Source organism: Panthera pardus, unplaced genomic scaffold (genome assembly GCF_024362965.1).
Source record: "Panthera pardus isolate Hobbes unplaced genomic scaffold, ASM2436296v1 HiC_scaffold_11, whole genome shotgun sequence".
In the NCBI taxonomy this organism is placed as follows: domain Eukaryota; kingdom Metazoa; phylum Chordata; class Mammalia; order Carnivora; family Felidae; genus Panthera; species Panthera pardus.
Genome location: NW_026526666.1, coordinates 85,881,185 through 85,901,891, shown reverse-complemented (window position 1 = coordinate 85,901,891; position 20,707 = coordinate 85,881,185). Strand labels below are relative to the sequence as shown.

The window sequence follows — 20,707 nt, the reverse complement described above, 5'->3', positions numbered from 1 at the left end:
TTCATAAGGTATGAGTGAGAAGATTTTGAGATACCATCTCAAGGAGAGGAATGTATTAGTTTGAATCTTTGGTGCTGGTAATTTTTAAAATTAGTAACAGGTGCCTCTCAGACATTGTCACTGCCACATCCTGGTCATTCTGTAGACTCAGCGACAACTTATTTTCTCTCAATAAATTGAAGAAAGTTTTATTTTGTAGGTACTATGGCCTGAATTTAGGGGGGTTCTCCCCCCCAAATTGATGTGTTGAAATCCTAACCCCCAAAGACGATAGTATTAAGAGGTGGAGCCTGTCTTTGGAAGGTGCTTGGGCCCTGCCTTCACAAATGGAATTAGATACCTTATCTCTACCACCATGTGAGGACCCAGCCAGAAGGCACTGACTGTGGACCAGAAAGAGGGCCGTCACTAGAGTGTAACCTTGCTGGCCCCTTGATCTTGAACTTCTCAGCCTCCAGAACTCTTGAGAAATGAATTTCTGTTGTTTACAAGCTATGCAGTCTGTGATACTTTGTTACAGCAGCCCGAAAAAGAAAAGGCGGTAGGCTATGTTTATGACCATCTTCATTGTGTAAATCCATTTATCCATTTTCTCAGCCTTAAAAATCACTGTAGGGGAAGTATAGAGTATAAACAGAGAAGGATATTTAGTTCTTCAGGAAGGCCTTCAGCCGCTCAACCCTCAAAGTTTAGCGCTTTAGTTCCATTCTTTCGGTTTAAGATCATAAGTTACCTGCAGTATAGCTGTCTTCGACTAACGGCCAGCTCAAAGGTCTTGGAGGAGGGGCCGTTTTTGGGAAGGCCCAAACTGTCAGGAGTTGCAGGATATCCTGCTTATTGTTTCTATATAACAAACTACCCCAAAATTTAGTGGCTTAAAGCAAGCATTTAAATATGCCCACAGACTCTGTTGATCAAGAATTTGGACAGGGCACTGTGGGGCTGACTGGTCTTTATTCTACAATGTCTGGGTCCTCAGTTGGGAAGATTCAAAAGCTGAGGGATACTTCCTGGGGCTGGAATCGTCTCTAAAGGTTGTTTATTTGTATATTTAGTGCTCGGGCTGGGATTCTGGAAGTCCAGTAATGCTGACTGGAGCACTGACCTGGGACCCCTCCATATATAGCTTGGCCTTCCCCAGCATGGTGGGTCAAGGTAATCAGACTTCTTCTGTGGTGGCTCCAGACTCCCAAACACAAGTGAAGGGATTCAGTAAAGAAAGCTGAAGATGCATACATTTTCTGACCTGTCCTCAGAAGTCACATTACCTTACTTCTGCAGTACTCTATTGGTTGAACAGAAGTCCATCCAGACTTGAGGGGAGTGGACATAAATCCCTTCTCTTAATGAGAAGATGACAAAGTAGAAGAGCATGTTGAATAGCTATTGTGGTGGCTATCTTAAAAAATATAATCAGCCATTGGGGCGCCTGGGTGGCTCAGTCGGTTAAGCGTCCGACTTCGGCTCAGGTCATGATCTCGCGGTCCGTGAGTTTGAGCCCCGCGTCGGGCTCTGTGCTGACAGCTCAGAGCCTGGAGCCTGTTTCAGATTCTGTGTCTCCCTCTCTCTCTGACCCTCCCCCGTTCATGCTCTGTCTCTCTCTGTCTCAAAAATAAATAAACGTTAAAAAAAAAAATTAAAAAAAAATATAATCAGCCAAGAAAGGGAGTAGATTTTGGAACCAGACTAAAACCAAGAGGAGCAAGGTAGAAGCTGCAATGTCTTTCATGATCTACCTTCAGATGTCACTCTCCATCATTTCTACAATAGCTTACTGGTTATAGAGGTCAAATTATTGACACTATTCAATGTGGGACGGTGTCACCCTTGTGGGTACATACCAGGAGGTAAGAATCATTGGGGTCCATCTTGTAGGCTGGCTACCACATTGCCCTTTGGCCTATACGATTGAGTAAAACCTCTAGATTTTGAAGCCAAAAATGAAAGTTATCAATTTGGGGAAAGCAATTCGTATTCCTTAGCTCTTACTGGAATCAACGACTACTTTGCCTACTCCCGTTTGCCAGGTTGTCTCTGCAACAGGGTTATCAATTCCGCTTGAAAAGTGACATCGTGTCAGGCTATGGTTAGCTCCGAAGTCAGACCGCCTGGGTTTGAGTTCTGTCTCTACTTAGGGTTGTGAGGATTAAATAATATAAGAAGTCTTTAGGACAGTACTTGGCACATAGCATGCGCTAGATTTTGCAAGCGATTATTTTGGATGGCTTCTACAGAATCTACATTTTCTGTCTCCTGAGAGGGAGTCACACATTGGAATAAACATGGATGTTCACTTGTTTTTTGCTTCCATTGTTACCTTATCCCAAGATCACTTTTAGGCCCTCAGAACATTCATGCAACCCACAACTTGTATATCCTTTCTGCAACTCCACACTACCCACCTCATGAATGCCACTTCATTGCGCTGGCTCTTCTCATCGCACTGCCTTTTTTTTTTTTTTTAAAGTTTAATAAGATATAATTTGCATACAATAAAATTTACCCATCTTAGTATATAGATTAAGGAGTTTTGATGGGTGTATACAGTTGTGTAATCACCACAATCAAGACATAAAACATTTCTCTCAACCTCAAAACTGCCCTTATGCCCCTTGGCAGTTAATCCCCTGCCCCCAACTCCATCCCCCCCCCTCCCCCCCCCCCCCCCGTAACCATTAATTTGATTTCTATCCCTACAGTTTTGCCTTTTCCGGAATGTCTCATAAATGGAGTCACACAATATGATTGGGTGGCTGACTTTTGTGCCTGACTTCTTTCATTTAGCATATGCTTTTGAGATTCGTCCGTGTTGGGCATGTCTCGCTAATCCATTCCATGTTTCAGTAGTCTGATTCTTTTTATAACTGAATAGTGTTCCGTTGTATGAATGTACCACAATTTGTTTACTTATTCAGTAGCTGATGGAAATTTGAGTTATTTCCAGCTTTGGTTTATTATGAATAAAGCTGTTTTACACATTTATGTATAGATCTTTATATAAAATGTGTTTTCATTTCTCTTGGGTAAAATACCTAGGAATGGGGTTGCTGGATCATATGGTAAATTTGTTTCATCTAAAAAACTAACGGGGCGCCTGGGTGGCGCAGTCGGTTAAGCGTCCGACTTCAGCCAGGTCACGATCTCGCGGTCCGTGAGTTCGAGCCCCGCGTCAGGCTCTGGGCTGATGGCTCGGAGCCTGGAGCCTGTTTCCGATTCTGTGTCTCCCTCTCTCTCTGCCCCTCCCCCGTTCATGCTCTGTCTCTCTCTGTCCCAAAAATAAATAAAAAACGTTGAAAAAATAAAATAAAATAAAAAACTACCAAACTGTTTCCCAAAGTGGCTATAAGATTTTGCATTTCCACTAGCAATGTATGATGAGTCCTAATTTGAATGCAGCCTTCACTGCAACCTAAGTGAGTACCGTATCTCCATTGACCCTTCCTTCCCATTCCCTAGAAAGATTACCATATTGGTCATAATGACACTCTATTTTTAAAATACGAAACTTATTTACTGAAGCATAGCATACTTCAGAAGAGGACACATCACATGTATATGACTTGATGAATTTTCACAAAGTAAACACATACATATAATCACCACCCAAATGAAGAAAGACTGCTACCAGCATCTTAGAAGCTCACCTCATGTGCCCATTCCTAGTACTCCCTCTCTTTCTTAAAACTAACTACCGGGGCACCTGGGTGGCGCAGTCGGTTAAGCGGCCGACTTCAGCCAGATCACGATCTCGCGGTCCGTGAGTTCGAGCCCCGCGTCAGGCTCTGGGCTGATGGCTCGGAGCCTGCAGCCTGTTTCCGATTCTGTGTCTCCCTCTCTCTCTGCCCCTCCCCCGTTCATGCTCTGTCTCTCTCGGTCCCAAAAATAAATTAAAAACGTTGAAAAAAAAAAAAAGTTTTAAAACTAACTACATACTATCCTGACTTTTAATAATATGATTTTGCTCATTTTGAATCTAAGAAAAATGGATTGATACAGAATGTACTCATTTTTGTCTGGCTTCTTTGGCTAAGCATTATGTTACTTTTTAATTTTTTTTAAAGTAGGCTCCACACCCAACGTGGGGATTGAACTCACAACCCAGAGACCAAGGGTTGCATGCTCCACTGACTGAGCCAGCCAGGTGTCCCACTATGTATTATGTTTGCATGAGTTCACCCACATTGCTCACATAGCAGTAGGACATTTATTTTTGTGTTCTCTAATACTACTACAATTTATCCATCCTACTGTTGATGGACACTCAGGTTATTTCCAGGTGGGAATTAGTAAAAATAAATGCTTCTCTGGCCTTCTTCATAATAGCCTCAAACTGGAAACAGTCCATATGTCCATGAATAAGAGAATGGATAATCAAATTGTAGTATATTTGTATGATAAAATAGTACCCAGCAATAAAAAAGACCAAACCACTGATATATGCAATATCATGGATAAGTCTCAAAAATCTTATGTTAATTGAAATAAGCCTAACACCAAACAATACATAAAATATGACTCCATCTCTACGAAGTCCAAGAATAGGGAAAACAAATCTGTAGTGATAAAAATTAGAAAGTGATTTCTGGGGATGAGGGAAATTGATTAGAAAGGAGCACAACTTGATATAGCAACATGCACAAACCTGCAGTTTTTGATGTTTTTGTTTTTGTACAACTCTGACCCATTTGCTACATTCCTTCCCCCTCCCCCCCCCATAAAATATGTGATAGAAAGGAGCACAGCTCAAGGAAACTTCCCTGGATTATGAGGAAATATTCTATATCTTGATATGGGTGCTAGTTCCATGGATGCATACAAATGTCAAAATTCACTGATCTGAACACTTAATATCTGTACGTGACATTGTATTGTATGTCAATTATAACTCAATAAAAATAAATTCAAAAAATGCTTAGTCCTAAAAAATGCTATTATGAACATTCCTATACTTGGTTTTTGGAACACATAGGTATTCATATCTGTTGAGTATTTAGTTAGGGGTAGAATTGTTGTGTCATAGAATATGTATGAATCCCAGCTCTGAACTTAATAGCTGTACAGCATTGGGCAAGTACCCAGAACCTCTAGAGAACACCAGATTCCTTATCTGTTACCAAGGAGTTAATCTCACATTGATGGGTGCAAACCATGAGAATTGTTTTTGTCAATTAACAAAAGGACATAATGCAGAAAAATCACAGATTTTCAGAATATTTGCCATTTAAAAGATCAGTAAGAATGGAATATTCCACTCCGGCCTGGAGGATTTGAGTTACTTTGACCCAGAGGAGCAGCCTCGATTTCCAACCCAGGTGCAGAGCTTCAGATAAGGGGTTTCCAGATACAACATTCCACATTTATCCTCACATTGTAGTTTCCAAGGAAACAAGATCCCGAGTCCTCTTGTTAGCTCAGGCCTGATGATAATCCCCTTACATGTAGCCTGCTGTGCTTTGAGGCTATCAAAACACTGCTTCTTTTAAATTTTACCTACACCCCATCTTTCCCCCAAATCCTAGAATAACTCTATCTCCTCCTGTGCTAGGTGAGATGCCCCGTGATTTCTCGGGTGTGCAGTCTCCCTTGCAGCATTAAGTTGATAAGCCTAAGTTTGTCAGACCACAGGTGGTCTTTATCAGATAGGCTTTATCTTGGGGGTTACCGATAAGAATTGTAAAAGGTGTTCACATTGCCTGGATAGGTATTTAAAAAATGGTAGTTATTTTTTATTTATTTATATTTTTATTTTTTTATATATATATTTATTTATTTATATTTATTTATATATTTTATATTTATTTATATTTTTATTTGTTTATTTATATTTATGTATAAATATAATAAATGTGCATTTGACATCTAGTATTTGCAAGACATAAATGTATTGCTTTGGCAGATAGCACACAATAGCACAAGACACAGATAGAAAACCACTTTTTTTTTTATTTTTTTTTAACGTTTTATTTATTTTTGAGACAGAGAGAGACAGAGCATGAACGGGGGAGGGGCAGAGAGAGAGGGAGACACAGAATCGGAAGCAGGCTCCAGGCTCCGAGCCATCAGCCCAGAGCCTGATGCGGGGCTCGAACTCACGGATGCCGAGATCGTGACCTGAGCCGAAGTCGGACGCCCAACCGACTGAGCCACCCAGGCGCCCCAGAAAACCACTTTTTATTGAGATGGAGAAAATACAGGCACCTGGGTGGCTCAATCAGTTGAGTGTCCAACTTCGGCTCAGGTCATGATGTCACAGTTTGTGAGCTTGAGCCCTGCACTGGACTGGCTGCTGTCAGTACAGAGCCCGCTTCTGATCCTCTGCCCCCGCCCCCTGCTCCTTCCCCCCAGCACTCACTCTCTCTCTCTCTCTCTCTCTCTCTCTCTCTCTCTCTCTCTCAAAAATAAAACATTAGAAAAACACAAACAAAAAAACAACAATAACAAAACCCTATGTCTTCAGTTCCTAGGATTAAAAATACCTTTACTGAAGTTCACCTTAAATAGAGTCAAATGTAAATGAAAAATACTCAAGACTATTTTATAGGTAAAAAAGTACAATTGACATGATTTGCTATAAGATTTGACATATGGATCTAAGAAATGGTAGCGTTTTACTGACCAGAATCAGAGCCCCCAAATGTCATCTGTCCCTTTCTGTACAGAAAGAAATGCTCTTATAAATGCTGCACAGAAACAGCTTTGCTTACAAAATCTCTAAGGCTGAACGCAGGCTTATTCCCTCATTTGGGGTCTCCTCCCAAACAGGCAAACAGCTTCCTCTCTTTGACCTTTCCCAGACATTTCAAAATAGGCTGGGGTGGGGATGGGTGGAGAACTCAGGAAATAAACACTACCAGTTCCCCCTTCACTTCTCCCTATCTTGATCTCTTCCCAAACCAAAATCCTACCGACGTCTGCCCATTTACGATAAGCTCACAAAATGCAGTCTTCTGTGGGAACATTGAGGTCATACATTCCAAATAACTTACAGAATGATTTTTAAAATTTGAGAGTCTAGTTCTCCCAAAAATCCTGGTTTGAGATACATAGTAAATTAAGAGGCTATTTGGGAACGATTTAGATGGAGAATGAGTTTAGGAATATGAGAATGCATTTTAGGGAAGAAGCAACATGAGGATGGAGTTGTCTTAGTGTTTGGGTTTTGCAGTCAAATCTCAGAAAAGCAAATTGACTGCTGTGGTCTTAATTTTCTAAGTGTTGCAAAAGAAAAGAACTTACTTTGTCGAATTACTTTGCTTCAACATTAAAAAAAAAAAAAAAAAGATTGTCTATTATTTATCCCGAAGATAAAAATATAGTTAGAACATTGTCCCTTGCTATGATAGAGCTTATGAACAGCGAATTGCAGTGAAGATTCATACATAGTATGTTCTCAATAAAAAATATTATCATCGCTTTATTGTTTAGATTAGAAGAGGGGTGGAGGAAGAAATAAAAGCCGTCTGTAAACCATAAAAGTGCTCCGCAAATACTATGAAAGCCCTAGAGGATGGAAGTAGAGTGAGGGATTTCAGGAGTTTGGTTACGGATCTGAGGGTCAAGGTTGTCGAATTCTCCCATATTTGGGCCTGAATTCTCAGACTAGGATGTTAGGGCTGAGATCATCGGTACAATTTTATGCTAATCGAAAATTCTTGCCTCCTGTCACCGTGCTCTGGCGAGCAACAACACTGTCACACCAGCTCCCCCAATCCGAGCCCCAACCGTATGACGTCATCGCCCCGCCCCATTCCTCCAAAGCGGATGCGTCCTGTCTCTAAGCTACTGTCTCGGGCACCAGATCCACCGCCGCCTGCGCAGTGGCCCGGGGCGGGACGGACGCATGCGCGCTGCAGGGAGGTGGGGCTAGTGCGCACGCAGCCCTAGCCCCCTCCCCCGCCCTTTCTCTTCTCGGTTTCCCCGTCAGGGTGCGGGTCCAGTCTGGTGGCTGCTTCCGGTAGGAAAGCGCTGCAGGGCGAGTCGGCCTCAGTTCCTCATCATGTCTTACGGTCCCTTAGACATGTATCGGACCCCGGGGTCCTCTGGGCCCCAGCTCCGGGACTTCAACAGCATCATCCAGACGTGCAGCGGCAACATCCAGCGGATCAGCCAAGCCAGTGAGCCGCGGTACAGGGCTGGGGGGCAGGGGCCGTCCCGGGGACAGGCCTGGGTGAGGGTGCCGGGACGCGGAGCCCGGCCGAGGCTACGGCCAAGGCCACACCTGAGCCCATCTCGGGCTCTCTCCTGTGGGGGCGGCGGGTTGCCATCCCCGAGTCTATCAGGCCCAGCCTCCCCGAGGGTCCCGAGCCCCAGCTGAAGCTTGAGTTTCTTCTCTGGTGTTCTCCTCTCACGGTCTTGGGGCCGAAACAGCAGTCCTGACAGCCCTAGGGTGGGAGGGGTGTGTGTGTCACCTCGGGAATAGTGAGTGAGTGAGTTGACTTGGCGCAGTGGTCAGCCGAGTTTTTCCTGTCATCCGCCTTCCCCCCACCCACCTCTCTTTCCTCTTTGGCCAGTTTGGATCAGGAGTTGTTTACTGATGTAGATTTTAGGTTTACATTCCGCTCAGCTTCTTGCTCCTTGGAAATTAGCAGCTTTCAATTAAGGGAAGTGGAGAGGGCATGTGTTTGGGTGACTTAATACCCAGCTCTCCCTGTGATGAATTTGGAAATCAGATACAATAACTTGTATTTGAGGGACGAGGTGACTTCTGTTTTAATAAAGAGAATTCACCGAAAACATTTGGATTTACATGATTTTGTCTTTTGTAGCAAAAGATGTGCACGTATTTTTGGATTTCAAGCCGATGAAGTTTTTGCATTCCTTCCCTATTTAGCCGCTTTTTTGAACAAATCTCGTACACAGAGAAGCTCAGGGACTTGGCCACATTCACACAGCAAGTAAGACATGACAGAGTTAGTGGCGGATTTCAAAATGTCATTGCTTGTCTTAAAACCACCTCCCCATCGTTAGGTTCTGAGTAGGACTGATTGAACTGATTGAGTCAAATACAGCCTGTTTCTTGTGCTTGAAAATCATCTCAGAGCCTTATAAACAGGTCAGCAGCACAACTTGACTTGGAAAGAATCCTCATTTATTATTGTGTTTTTGTGAGCTTGGCTGTACTCTTTTAATAGGTAGAACTCAGCTGGTCCTGAATTATAATTACGTTCTATATAAAGAGGGGGGAAAGTTTCTGATGAAGAGTGTGAGACTGGGTGATATGGCAGTGGAAGGAAGAATAAATATGTGGCCTGTATAATATAGAAATTAAAAAAAATTAATATGACCACTGGTTAGAAAGTATAGTATTTTGTGTTCTAATTCCTCCTTTTGTGAGAGAGCTGTAGTACCAGTTAGGTCACAAGAGTCTACTTCAAGGCTGAAAGTTTATTGTTGAGGCTAAATGTAACCTTAATGTCTGAAATATTCATCCTACGTGTTGGTTTTTTTTTTTTTTTTTGTTTTTTTTTTTGTTTTTTTTTTTTTTTTTTTGAGTATTAGGCATGTGGTAAGTGTAGGAACTGGCATGGATTCTTTCAACAGGGAGCCTGTGGAGTTGTAACAACCGAAATACAAAGTTGCAAGTGATCAGTACTACAGAAGAGGTATATAATAACATTGTGCAGGTGTTCAGGGGAGAAAGATACCATTTTCATTTGGGAGGAACCTGGGAAGGCATTACGGCATTTGAGCTAGGTCCAGAAAGTGGTGGAAAGGATTCGAATTTTAGACAGTAGAGAAGGGAATAAAATGCACAAGGCATGCTGGTGGGAAAGTATGGGGTATATATAGGAAAGTAGAGTGATTTAATTTGGCTGCGGGAGTGGACTCCAGAAAGTAGTGGAGAATTGGGTTGGAAAAGTTAATTTGGGGCCCAAACCTGAAAGGCTTTAAGTGTTAAACTAAGGGGGCTTGGATTTAATTCTTTAGGAGTATATATATTGAATTGGAAGGGAGAGACTGGAATTAGAGACACCAATTAGGAGCTGTGAAAATGAAAAGGAAGGAAAGGATAGGCTTCTTTGGTAATAGACTTGACAGGATTTAGCTGTTGGTTGGGTGTTGGGCTCAAGGGATCATTGGAGTCAACTGTTAATAACATTAATAGGTTATTTTTGAGTACATACTGTGTGCCAGGCAATGCAAATAGTGCTTTATATGCATTATCTTATTTTTTTTTAACTACTCTGCGAAGTAGCTACCAATATTATTTCTTTGTATGGGTTAGGAAGCAGACTGAGAAAGTTTAAATAATTACCGAGCTAATAAATGGCAATACCTGAATTTGAAACCACATCTGTCTCTTATGACCAGTAATTAGCTTTTTTATAATTTTTAATTAATATTACAGTTTGTAGAAGCCCTTCAACTTACAAATGACCCTTTTTTTTTTTTTTAACTCTCCATAGGAAAGTGGGGAATACCTGAGGCCATAGAACTTTCTCATGTGGTGTGTCTAACCTCCCTTGCTAGATTGTTAGCTCCTTTGAAGAAGCATGGGGCATGACTTATTCATCTTTTTATTTCTAGTACTTATCTCAGTCCCAAATATATGATAGATTCATACATGTACTGTTCAACAAATATTCTTTGAGCACCCTCTGTGCGCTGGGATTGGAGTGATGAACAAGACAGACAAAATTGCTGCCCTGAGAATGTGTGTGTACCTATGTGTGTGTATATACATATATAAATATCCAGTAATGATTAAATGCCATGAAGAAAATAGAGTAAGGGGATGGAGAATGAAGAGAGAAAGAGGGTGGGTGTTCTGTATTTTAGATCAGATGGTTAAGGAAGGGCTCTGTGAGGAGGTGATATTTGAATAGACACCTGAATGAAGTGAGGGAGAGAGCCATGTGAGTAGCTGGGGGAAGGCATTCTAGGCAGAGGTTATAGTAAGAGCAAAGACCTTAGTGTGTTCAAAGAATAGCAAGGAAGCTAGTGTGGCCGGACTGCAGTTAAAGAAGGGGAGCATAGTAAGAAAAGAAGTCAGGGACGTAGCCAAACATCTTATCATTTAGGGTCTTGATGCTTTTTTTTTTTAATTTTTTTAATGTTTATTTATTTTTGACACAGAGAGACAGAGCATGAGCGGGGGAGGGGACAGAGAGAAAGAGGGAGACACAGAATCAGAAGTAGGCTCCAGGCTCTGTGCTGTCAACAGAGTCCGACGTGAGGCTCGAACTCACAGACCACGAGATCGTGACCTGAGCTGAAGTCGGACGCTCAACTGACTGAGCCACCCAGGCACCCCTAGGGTTTTGATGCTTAATAAATAGTATATTTAAAGTGAATGAGGTTTTTCTACCATCTTTGAACTCTTACTGCCTCAGTTTCCTTGTACTGGGTGGTACCTACCACATCTTATGACCCTAGTCAGCGTGAGTTGGAATTCTTCCCTTAGGGTTGTTAGATGAGGAATGGGGAATTTGAAGTTAGTAGGGTGACATTGCTTCTACCCTGTTATGAGGTTGGTGACTCCCCAAACCTCTCCCAGACATGGCAGACATACTAAGTATACACTCTGAAATTGAGCTCACAGACATATACCCATGTCCAGAGAGCCCTGCAGGCACTCTACCCATTGAAAATTTGAGAGAATAGCTATTCTTTTTTCTCAGCTCTCCAGCCACAGATGTAGGTTTGGAATTACTGAGCATATCAGCCGAAATATGGCAGGCCACCACATGAGTTGATATAGATACAGCTAAGGCTGACTGCCTGGTACAACAAGGGTTGTTATCAGTATGTGTGGGGTACAGAGGAAATATACTTAACTCTGCCTATTATGGAGTGAAGGGTCTGGGCAAGTATTGCTGTGTCAGATATAGGAAAAGACCTAATAGCCTCCAAGTTAGCTTTGCTTCCAAGAGCAGCATTGCTGTTCTTTAATATTGCTTATTTATTGATAACAGTTTTTTAACTAAAAAAAAATAAATAAAAGGCAGTTGAATTTTTAAAACTGATTACTGTGAAATCCCATGGGTGGGTGGTCTTTCAAAGTTATTTTCGCATTTGCCATTTGCTTTTTATTTCCTTGCCGTCTCGTAAATCTTCATGATGTCAACATGTGTATCACAGCATCAAACTCTCAGTGTCTCTGTTTCCATTCTTATTCATCCTGATAATGTATCAGCAGTATGTCTAAAATCCTGGCTTGTTTTTTTAAGTATATTTACTTATTTTGAGAGAAAGAGAGACAGCGTGAGTGAGGGAGGGGCAGAGAGAGGGGGAGACAGAGAATCCCAAGCAAGCTCTGCACTGTCAGCGCAGAGCCCGATTCAGGTCTCAAACTCATGAACTGCAGGATCATGACCTGAGCCGAAATCACTGACCAAGCCAGCCAGGCGCCCCTAAAATCCTGTTTTGATTATACCACTCACCTCCTCAAGAGCCTGTGGTGGCTCTCTGTTGTCTGCTGCATCATATCGTAACTTTCTTTGTTTTCACTCTTTGTCATCATTTTTTTTTAAGGTTTTATTTTTAAGCCATCTCTACACCCAAGGTGGAGCTTGAGCCTACCACCCCAAGGTTAAGAGTCGTTTGCTCTAGGGGCGCCCAGTTGGCTCAGTAGGTTAAGCGTCCAACTTTGGCTCAGGTCATGATCTCACAGTTCGTGAGTTCAAGCCCTGCATCGGGCTCTGTGCTGACAGCTCAGAGTCTGGAGCCTGCTTGGGCTTCTGTGTGTGTGTGTGTGTGTGTGTGTGTGTGTGTGTCTCTGCCCCTCCCCCACTCACGCTCTGTCTCTCTCCTTCAGAAATAAACATTAAAAAAAATCGAAAAAAAAGAGTCATTTGCTCTACCGACTCAGTCTCTGTCATCTTAACCCAAATTAGCCGTATTTTCTACTTATCTTCACTCTTTGCTATAAGCAGGTTATTTTTCTTAACATCCTTAAACACTGGTTTTTGCTTCAAGTTTTTGCACCTTCTGTTCCTCCTTTCTTTAATATCTTTCCCTACCTCACTATCTAAATTATACAAATCCTCTGAGTTGTGCTTAAATCCTACCCCTTGCAACTAAGCCTTCCTTTGCTTTTGAAAGAAAGTGAAGTCAGAAGGGGCATGAGCTTTCAGGTCAGCCCTTCGGTGACTGAGTCCTCGCCCCTCTGTGCACTGTTAACCTTGGGCAGCTTATTTCCCTTTTTTGTTGCAACCCCAGGTGTGAAATGAATGGAATTGTTAAAATGGGGCATTTGAAAGTAGAGTGCTTGGCACATAGTAGACATTCAGTAAATGGTGATATTATTGGTCGAATCTCCTGCCCCACTGTGCTTTAGTAGCTAGGTGAGCAGTTTCAGGAGTCACACTGCCTGGGTTTGAATCCGAGATCTGCTTCTTACTTACCTGTGTAGACATACTGCTTTACTGCTCTATTTCTCAATTTCCTCATCTTTAAAGTAGAGTAAAAAATAATCTACTTCATAGGGCTTTGAGAGTTGAATGAGGTAATTATGAAAATTGCTTAAAACAGCACCTGCAACATAGTAAATGTTTAAGAAATGTTAACTATCCTTTTATGTTGTTGTTTTTCTTTGAATTTACAGGCACTTTTCTTTCACAGTTTAGCATTTATTTATATTCAGTATTCTTTAATTTGTTTTTTTTTTTTTTTTCCTTGTCATTCTAATTAGAGAGATTACTTTTAGTTTTCTGGGGATAGAGACAGCATGCATTGTATAGTTCTCTTTAGCTCCGGTGTCTGGCACAGCAATGGTTATGTTGTTGGCATTCAGTATGTACTTAATTGATGTTATCATTGCTGAGTATGTCGTTCTTGGTCTTGAGTCTGATAATAATAGCTATCCTTCATTGAGTTCTTTTCTGTGCCAGACACTGTTCTAAATTTAGCCCCGTATTATTTTATTCTCTCAAAAACCGTATGAGAGTTCTCTTGTTATTCCCATTTTTTAGGTGAAGAAACTGAGGCACAGAGGAGTGGAGTGTTTTGCTCAAGATAGGAAAGCTGAGTCGGGGCGCCTGGCTGGCTCCGTCAGTGGAGCATGTGACTCTCGATCTTGGCATCATGAGTTCAGGCTCCACGTTGGGCATAGAGCTAACTTAAAAAACAAAGAAAGAAAAGAAAAGATCATAACACCAAGGAGTGGTGGAGCCAGGAGTAACACATAGGCAGTCTTAATTCAGAGCCTGTGCTCTTAATTAACCATTACATATTTTGACCTTTGATATTTAGTGCTCATGTTCAGTTTGGTTTAGAGCTTTCCTATTATAATAGAGTGGCTACTTTTTTTAAAGTCAGGTCATTTTCGTTGTATGAAAACAGAATATAAACCTAATTTTCAGAGTAACACACTGAGATGACTTTATTGTCTTAATCACCACATAGGCCTTCATTTTCCCATTTGGTGTAAATAATGTTTTTTCCTTGAATTTATATTTGTTTTTTTAATATACTATGACAGTAGTTGCTTTGATATGACTAGACCTTGATTTGGATTAAGGTTCATTCGGAGATTCAGATTCTGCTTAAAACTGATATCAGCTGAAAGTACATAAAGAGTGTTCAGTATAGAGTAGTTTGCAGTGTGGATATCAACTGTAATGTATAATAAGTTGATTTGTTTTGTAGTCTTCATAAAAGTTTTAGCCAGGACATACTTTTAAAAATAGGATATCGGTGATGGAACTTGAGGTCTAGTTTTAAAAATAACAAAATTGCTTACACAGAACTGAAGGACTTGTCTTTCCATTTGGCCTAGTCATCTGGTTTCCAGGATTATGCAGCCTTTCATAGAGGATTCTTTTCATACAAAAGGTTGTAGCAAATCAGTCTAAGGTAAAACTTTTATTTACTAGAATGCTTAGAAAAAGGGTTTTCTCATTAGTCAAGATGACCAGAAAACCCTTTTAGATTCAACCCATTTAATAAAAATCTTTCCAAAAAGTATCACTTTACTTTTTGATATTTTATGTACACTCCAGTGAAAATAACTATATATGTGAACATTCTATTCCTTTTTGTGCCTTAAGCTCATTAAGGGGTGAAATTCTTCAATGGAAACTAGATGGCTCATTGAGTCATTATTTGTGTTTTAATGTTTATTTATTTATTTTTGAGAGAGAGAGAGAGAGACAGAATTCCAAGCAGGCTCCCCAAAGCCGAGAGCCTGACCCAGGGCTCGAACTCACAAACTGAGATCATGACCTGAGCCGAAACCAAGAGTCAGATGCTCAACTGACTGAGCCACCCTGGCGCCCCTCATTGAGTCATTAGTTTTTAGTAACCCCCTGGTGTTGGTGGTTATGGAGGGCAGTATACAAAAAATTCTGTTTCTTTGGATTCTAGTAAAGTAAGACACTACTCCCCTTATGATTTGAGTTTTGGGGTATCTGATACTTGAGTCTTGCTGGAAACTTTTAGGAAAATGCTTTAATATTCAGGAATTTAGAAAGAATTGATGGAGGCATAGATTGATTTTGGTGCTTAGCTAGCAAATGGCCTTATAAGTCCCCCTCTCCTGCACTTTCATAACCCTCCCCCAACAAATTCAGGTAACCTCAACAAACGAGAAGTCAGGAGAATCTAGATGAAAAAGTTCTCAGCTGAGAATACACAAAGAACAGCTGATTTTAATTGATTTTCCCCCCATGTGCTAGAAAATTCCCACTGCTCTCTAGGGTATTTAATAAAGTTAAAAAAAATTTTTTTTTTTACGTTTACTTATTTTTGAGAAACAGAGTGAGACAAAGCATGAGCGGGGGAGGGGCAGAGAGCAAAGGAGACACAGAATCTGAAGCAGGCTCCAGGCTCTGAGCAAGTGGTCAGCACAGAGCCTGATGTGAGGCTCGAACCCACGAACTGGGAGATCATGACCTGAGCCGAAGTCGGGCGGTCAACCGACTGAGCTACCCAGGCGCCCCTATTTAATAAAGTTTTTAAAGTTTATTTTATTTTTAGTGATCACTACACCTAACGTGGTGCTCTAACTCACGACCCTGAGATCAAGAGTTGCATGCTCGTCTGACTGAGCCAGCCCGGTGCCCTGGGTATTTAATAAGTTTTGATAGATGATTAATAACTTGATACTTTGACATATCTCTAGCGTTTCTAAGGAGAGTGCTCTACTTTATAAAGACAGTCAATGATAGGAGCTCTGTTTCCTTGAACTTTTAAAAGATCTACCTTAATGTGTCATCATACATTCAACCATTTTCTGGAGGGGGGAGTGTGTGTGTGTGTGTGTGTGTGTGTGTGTGTGTGCGCGCGCGCGGTTACGCAAATACAAAAATGAGTAGAATGTGGTCCCTGCCCTCCAGAGGCACAAACTCAGTCCAGTCTCATCTGTACACACGTGGAACCTCCCTAAGCCAAACTCTGGCTTGCCAAAAACACTCCTTGGTTACATAGCATCGTTCTGGGACTATGCTTATTCATATTGTTGAATTTTAGCACTGAGGAGTGATGGGAATACTCAGAGATCATTTCATTCTCACATAGTTGTAAATATTTTATGAGGAGGGGCGCCCGGGTGGCTCTGTTGGTTAAGTGACTGACTCTTGGTTTCGGCTCAGGTAAAGATCTCACAGTTCTTGGGTTTGAGTCCCACATCAGACTCTGCGCTGACAGCACACAGCCTACTTGGATTCTCTATCTCTCCCTCTCTCTGTGCCTCCCCCACTAATGCTGTCTCTCTCTCTCAAAATAAATAAACTTAAAAAAAAGGGGGGGGGGTGCCTGGGTGGCTCAGTTGATTAAGCATCTGACTTCAGCTCTGGTCTTGTTCGTGAGTTTGAGCCCTGTGTCGGGCTCTGTGCTGACAGCTCAGAGCCTGGAGCCTCCTTCAGATTCTGTGTCTCCCTCTCTGTCTGCCCCTCCCCCCCCCCCCCTCTCTCAAAAATAAATACTACAAAATGTTTAAAGAAAAAAGAAAGAAAAAACAAGATTTTATAATGAGAAAACACCTCACCCCCACAACTGGTATTATAACGATAGTTAGTACTCAATATATGCAAGTTAAACCTGAATGCCACAGACATTTGGTGACAAGAAACCCAACTACATGAAATGAGCTTGGTTGGTGCCATACATCTAGTTAGTGGTCAAATCTGGCTTAGAGGTCAGGTCTCAATTATTCCTCGCTCATGTTCATTCATAGCTTTTGTCTTAAATAAAGTGTCATGATATAAAAGGGAGGTTAACTCAGTCAGCAATGACTTATGTACCCACTGGGTGCCTGGCACTCTGCTGGACTCTGGTGAGTACACAGGAGTGTTCCCGAAGGTGGGAGGGAGTTGGGAAGAGAACAGGTTAGAGCAAGGGCATCAGCCTACCTGGAGCAGAGAGCTGTTCAGTTGGGGAGTTATCAGATAAGCAGGGTGGGGCTAAGTGGAACACTGGAATTGAGACCTGCCCTGTGTTACTTCATTCTGTTTCCATTTAGCGTCAGCCTTTTGAGAAAACATAACGTGGCACGAAGAATATAGCCGTTGGAATTTGCCCTGGGCTTGAGTTCTGGTTATTACGATACTCCGTGGCTTCCCATTTCATTACAAGTTGAAGTCCTTGCTCTAGTTTACAAGGCCCTATATAATCTGGCCTCTGCCTCTTTGTCCACTTTTCCTCTCTCTTGCTTGCTCTACTTTAGCCACAATGGTCTCCTCACTGTTCCTCCTTCACAGGAAGCACTCTTGCCTTGGGACTTTGCCTTAATACTCTCTTTGTTAGAAAGCTTCTCCCCCATATATTTGCATAACTTGATCTTTCACTTCCTTTAGATCTCTTCTCTGTGTCACCTTCTCAGAGAGGTTTTCTCTAACCACCCTATGTAAAACGAGCACCCTCTCCTTGCCCTGTCTTTCCAGCCCTTACCTGAATTTATTTTTCTTTATAGTACTTATCACCACCAGATATATACTTATTGTCTCTTTAAAGTGTTAGCTTCTCTCTCTAAAAAATGTTTATTTATTTTGAGAGAGAGAGATCGAGAGTGAGCTTGGGGGAAAGGCAGAGAGAGAGAGAGAGAGAGAGAGAGACAGAAAGGGAGAGAAAGAAATCCCAAGCAGGCTCACGCTATCAGCACAGAGCCTGATGTGGGGCTTGATCTCACAAACAGTGAGATCGTGACCTGAGCCAAAATTAAGAGTTGGAGGCTTAACAGACTGAGCCACCCAGGTGCTCCTAAAATGTTACCTTCTTGAGAGCAGATTCTTCTAGAGCATAGGACAGTGTAAAGTAGGTATTCTGAATGAATGGAGAGACGGATGGATGGATGAATAAATGAGTGTTGTTGTGCTCGTGAGCCTCAGTGAGCCCATCTATAATATTGAGAGCATAATGCTTATTCAAAGGGTTTTTGGAATCAAATAAGATAATGCTTATTAAGTGTAAAGGAAAAATACTCCTGTGTTTCCTACACTTTAAATACTTCTGACATCAGATGTGTGGCTTTTCCATACACCAGACAATTCTGAGATTCTTCAAACACCAGTTGGATTTCCTACAATTTAACGCAATTCTGACACTTCTACCTGGAGTTATTATCAGATCCCACAGGTTAAGGACTGGGTCCCATGTGACTATTCCTTTTCAGATACCAGTTACAAGTTCGGTTGTCACATGTGCTTCTGACCAGTGGGCTGTAAAATCAGAGGTTCCCATGAGCCCCTCCTTGAGTTTGATTAATTTGTTAGGGCACCTCACATAATTCAGGAAAACATTTGCTTACTAGATTACCAGTGTATTATAAGAGAGCATAATTCGGGAACAGCCAGGTAGAAGAGATGCCCATTCAAGGAAGGGGCTTGGACACCCTCTGACACCGTCTGTGTATCTTCAGCTGTTGACCAACCCAGAAGTTCATCAAGTGTACTTGAAGAGTTTTTATAGAACTTAATCTGTAGTGCCTATCACCCTCCCGCCCCCCATTTCCCTAAAGTCTGTGGGTGGGGCTGAAAGTTCCAACCTTCTAATCACTTGGTCATTCTTCTGACTAGCCCCACCCAGCCTAAGGCTATCTAACTTTAAGTCACCCCAGGAGCATAAACTCAGTGTGCTCAGAAGGGGGTCTTTATGCATAACAAAAGACACTCCCATTGTGCACAAAATTCCAAGGGTTTTAGGTGCTTTGTGCCAGGATCTGGGGACAAAGACCCAATATATTTTCTATTATATCACATCAAGTACCTAACCAATTGTCTGGCACAGAAGAAATGCTCAATTAATGCTAATGCCCTCTTATAAATTATTTGTATGGATAACCAGTTGATAGCTCTAGTGGTATCCTAATTCCTATTTGACTGAGATAAGGGGAAATTCCATATGTCAGTGATGAAAAATTTTATCTTGTAGGATGCTGTCTTAGCAAAATTATGGTGTTTACATTTTCCTGTGGAACCATTAAGCTAAAAGGAACCTTCATTTAATAGAATAAATATATTTTATGAAGTTGGTCAAAAGGCACAATTTTAATCACTTGAACACTATATTTCTGTTATAAAATTGGAGTTACGTTTTTGCTAAAAAAAAAAAAAAAAAACCAAACAAACAGTCCCAAAATAAGATAAAATCATAATTTGAAGTGCTACAAGTTTATATATTCTTGACTTTGGAATTTTTTGTTTTATAACACGTATGATACAGCGATTTTGGCTAGAGAGAAGTAACTTGTACATATTGCTAAGGATGAGTTTGTTCAGTTTCTACTTGGGAGTAGAGTCACCCAACAATCAGATTTGGCTTAATCATTGTTTCTAATCAGACTTGGAAGCTATTAGTTTATCAGTGTTTTTGTAAGGTAACTGGTACTTAATAAACCTCAGCTTGCATTTTTACTATTCTTGGTGACCAAATTAGGGGCACGATTAAGACCTGGCCCCACTATCAGCAATAGCCAAAGTATGGAAAGAGCCCAAATGTCCATCGATGGATGAATGGATAAAGAAGATGTGGGATATATATACAATGGAGTATTGCTCAGCAATCAAAAAAGAATGAAATCTTGCCATTGGCAACTATGTGGATGGAACTGGAGGGTATTATGCTAAGTGAAATTAGTCAGAGAAAGACAAACATCATATGACTTCACTCATATGAGGACTTTAAGAGACAAAACAAATGAACATAAGGGAAGGGAAACAAAAATAATATAAAAACAGGGAGGGGGACAAAACAGAAGAGACTCATAAATATGGAGAACAAACTGAGGGTTACTGGAGGGGTTGTAGGAGGGGAGATGGGCTAAATGGGTAAGGAGCACTAAGGAATCTACTACTGAAATCGTTGTTGCACTATATGCTAACTAAGATTGTAAATTTAAAAAAATAAAAAATAAAATGAAAAAAAAAAAGACCAAACCCCAAATTTTGTTATTTTAAGGAGCACCCTATCATAAGAAAACAGTAATTTTTTTTAATTTTTAAATTCTTCTGTCTTCTAATCTTTTTTAAATGTTTATTTACTTGTTTTGAGAGAAGGGGAGAGAATCCCAAGTAGGCTCAGTGCTGTCAGCACAGAGCCCAGAGCCCAACATGGGGCTGGATGCCACGAATCAAGAGTCAGATGCTTAACCATCTGAGCCATGCAGGCATCCCAGGAACTACTAATTTTTATTTTTATTTTTTATTTTTGTATGTTTATTTATTTTTGAGAGAGAGAGAGTGGGGGGGGGGGGAAGAGCAGAGAGAGAGGGAGGCAGAGTATCTGAAGCGGGCTCTGCACTGATAGCAGAGAGCCCAATGTGGGGCTTGAA

The 20,707-nt window shown here is 41.3% G+C and overlaps 1 protein-coding gene across 1 annotated transcript in view; it reads left to right on the top strand.

The window, feature by feature from the left end:
• The first annotated feature begins 7,874 nt into the window (after window positions 1–7,874).
• Window positions 7,875–20,707, top strand: part of STX12 (syntaxin 12) — a 42,448-nt gene continuing 29,615 nt past the window's right edge. Inside the window, exon 1 of the mRNA XM_019432449.2 lies at window positions 7,875–8,114. Coding sequence (XP_019287994.1) covers window positions 7,997–8,114 — 118 coding nt within the window. The 5' untranslated portion in view covers window positions 7,875–7,996. The remainder of the gene's footprint in view (window positions 8,115–20,707) is intronic.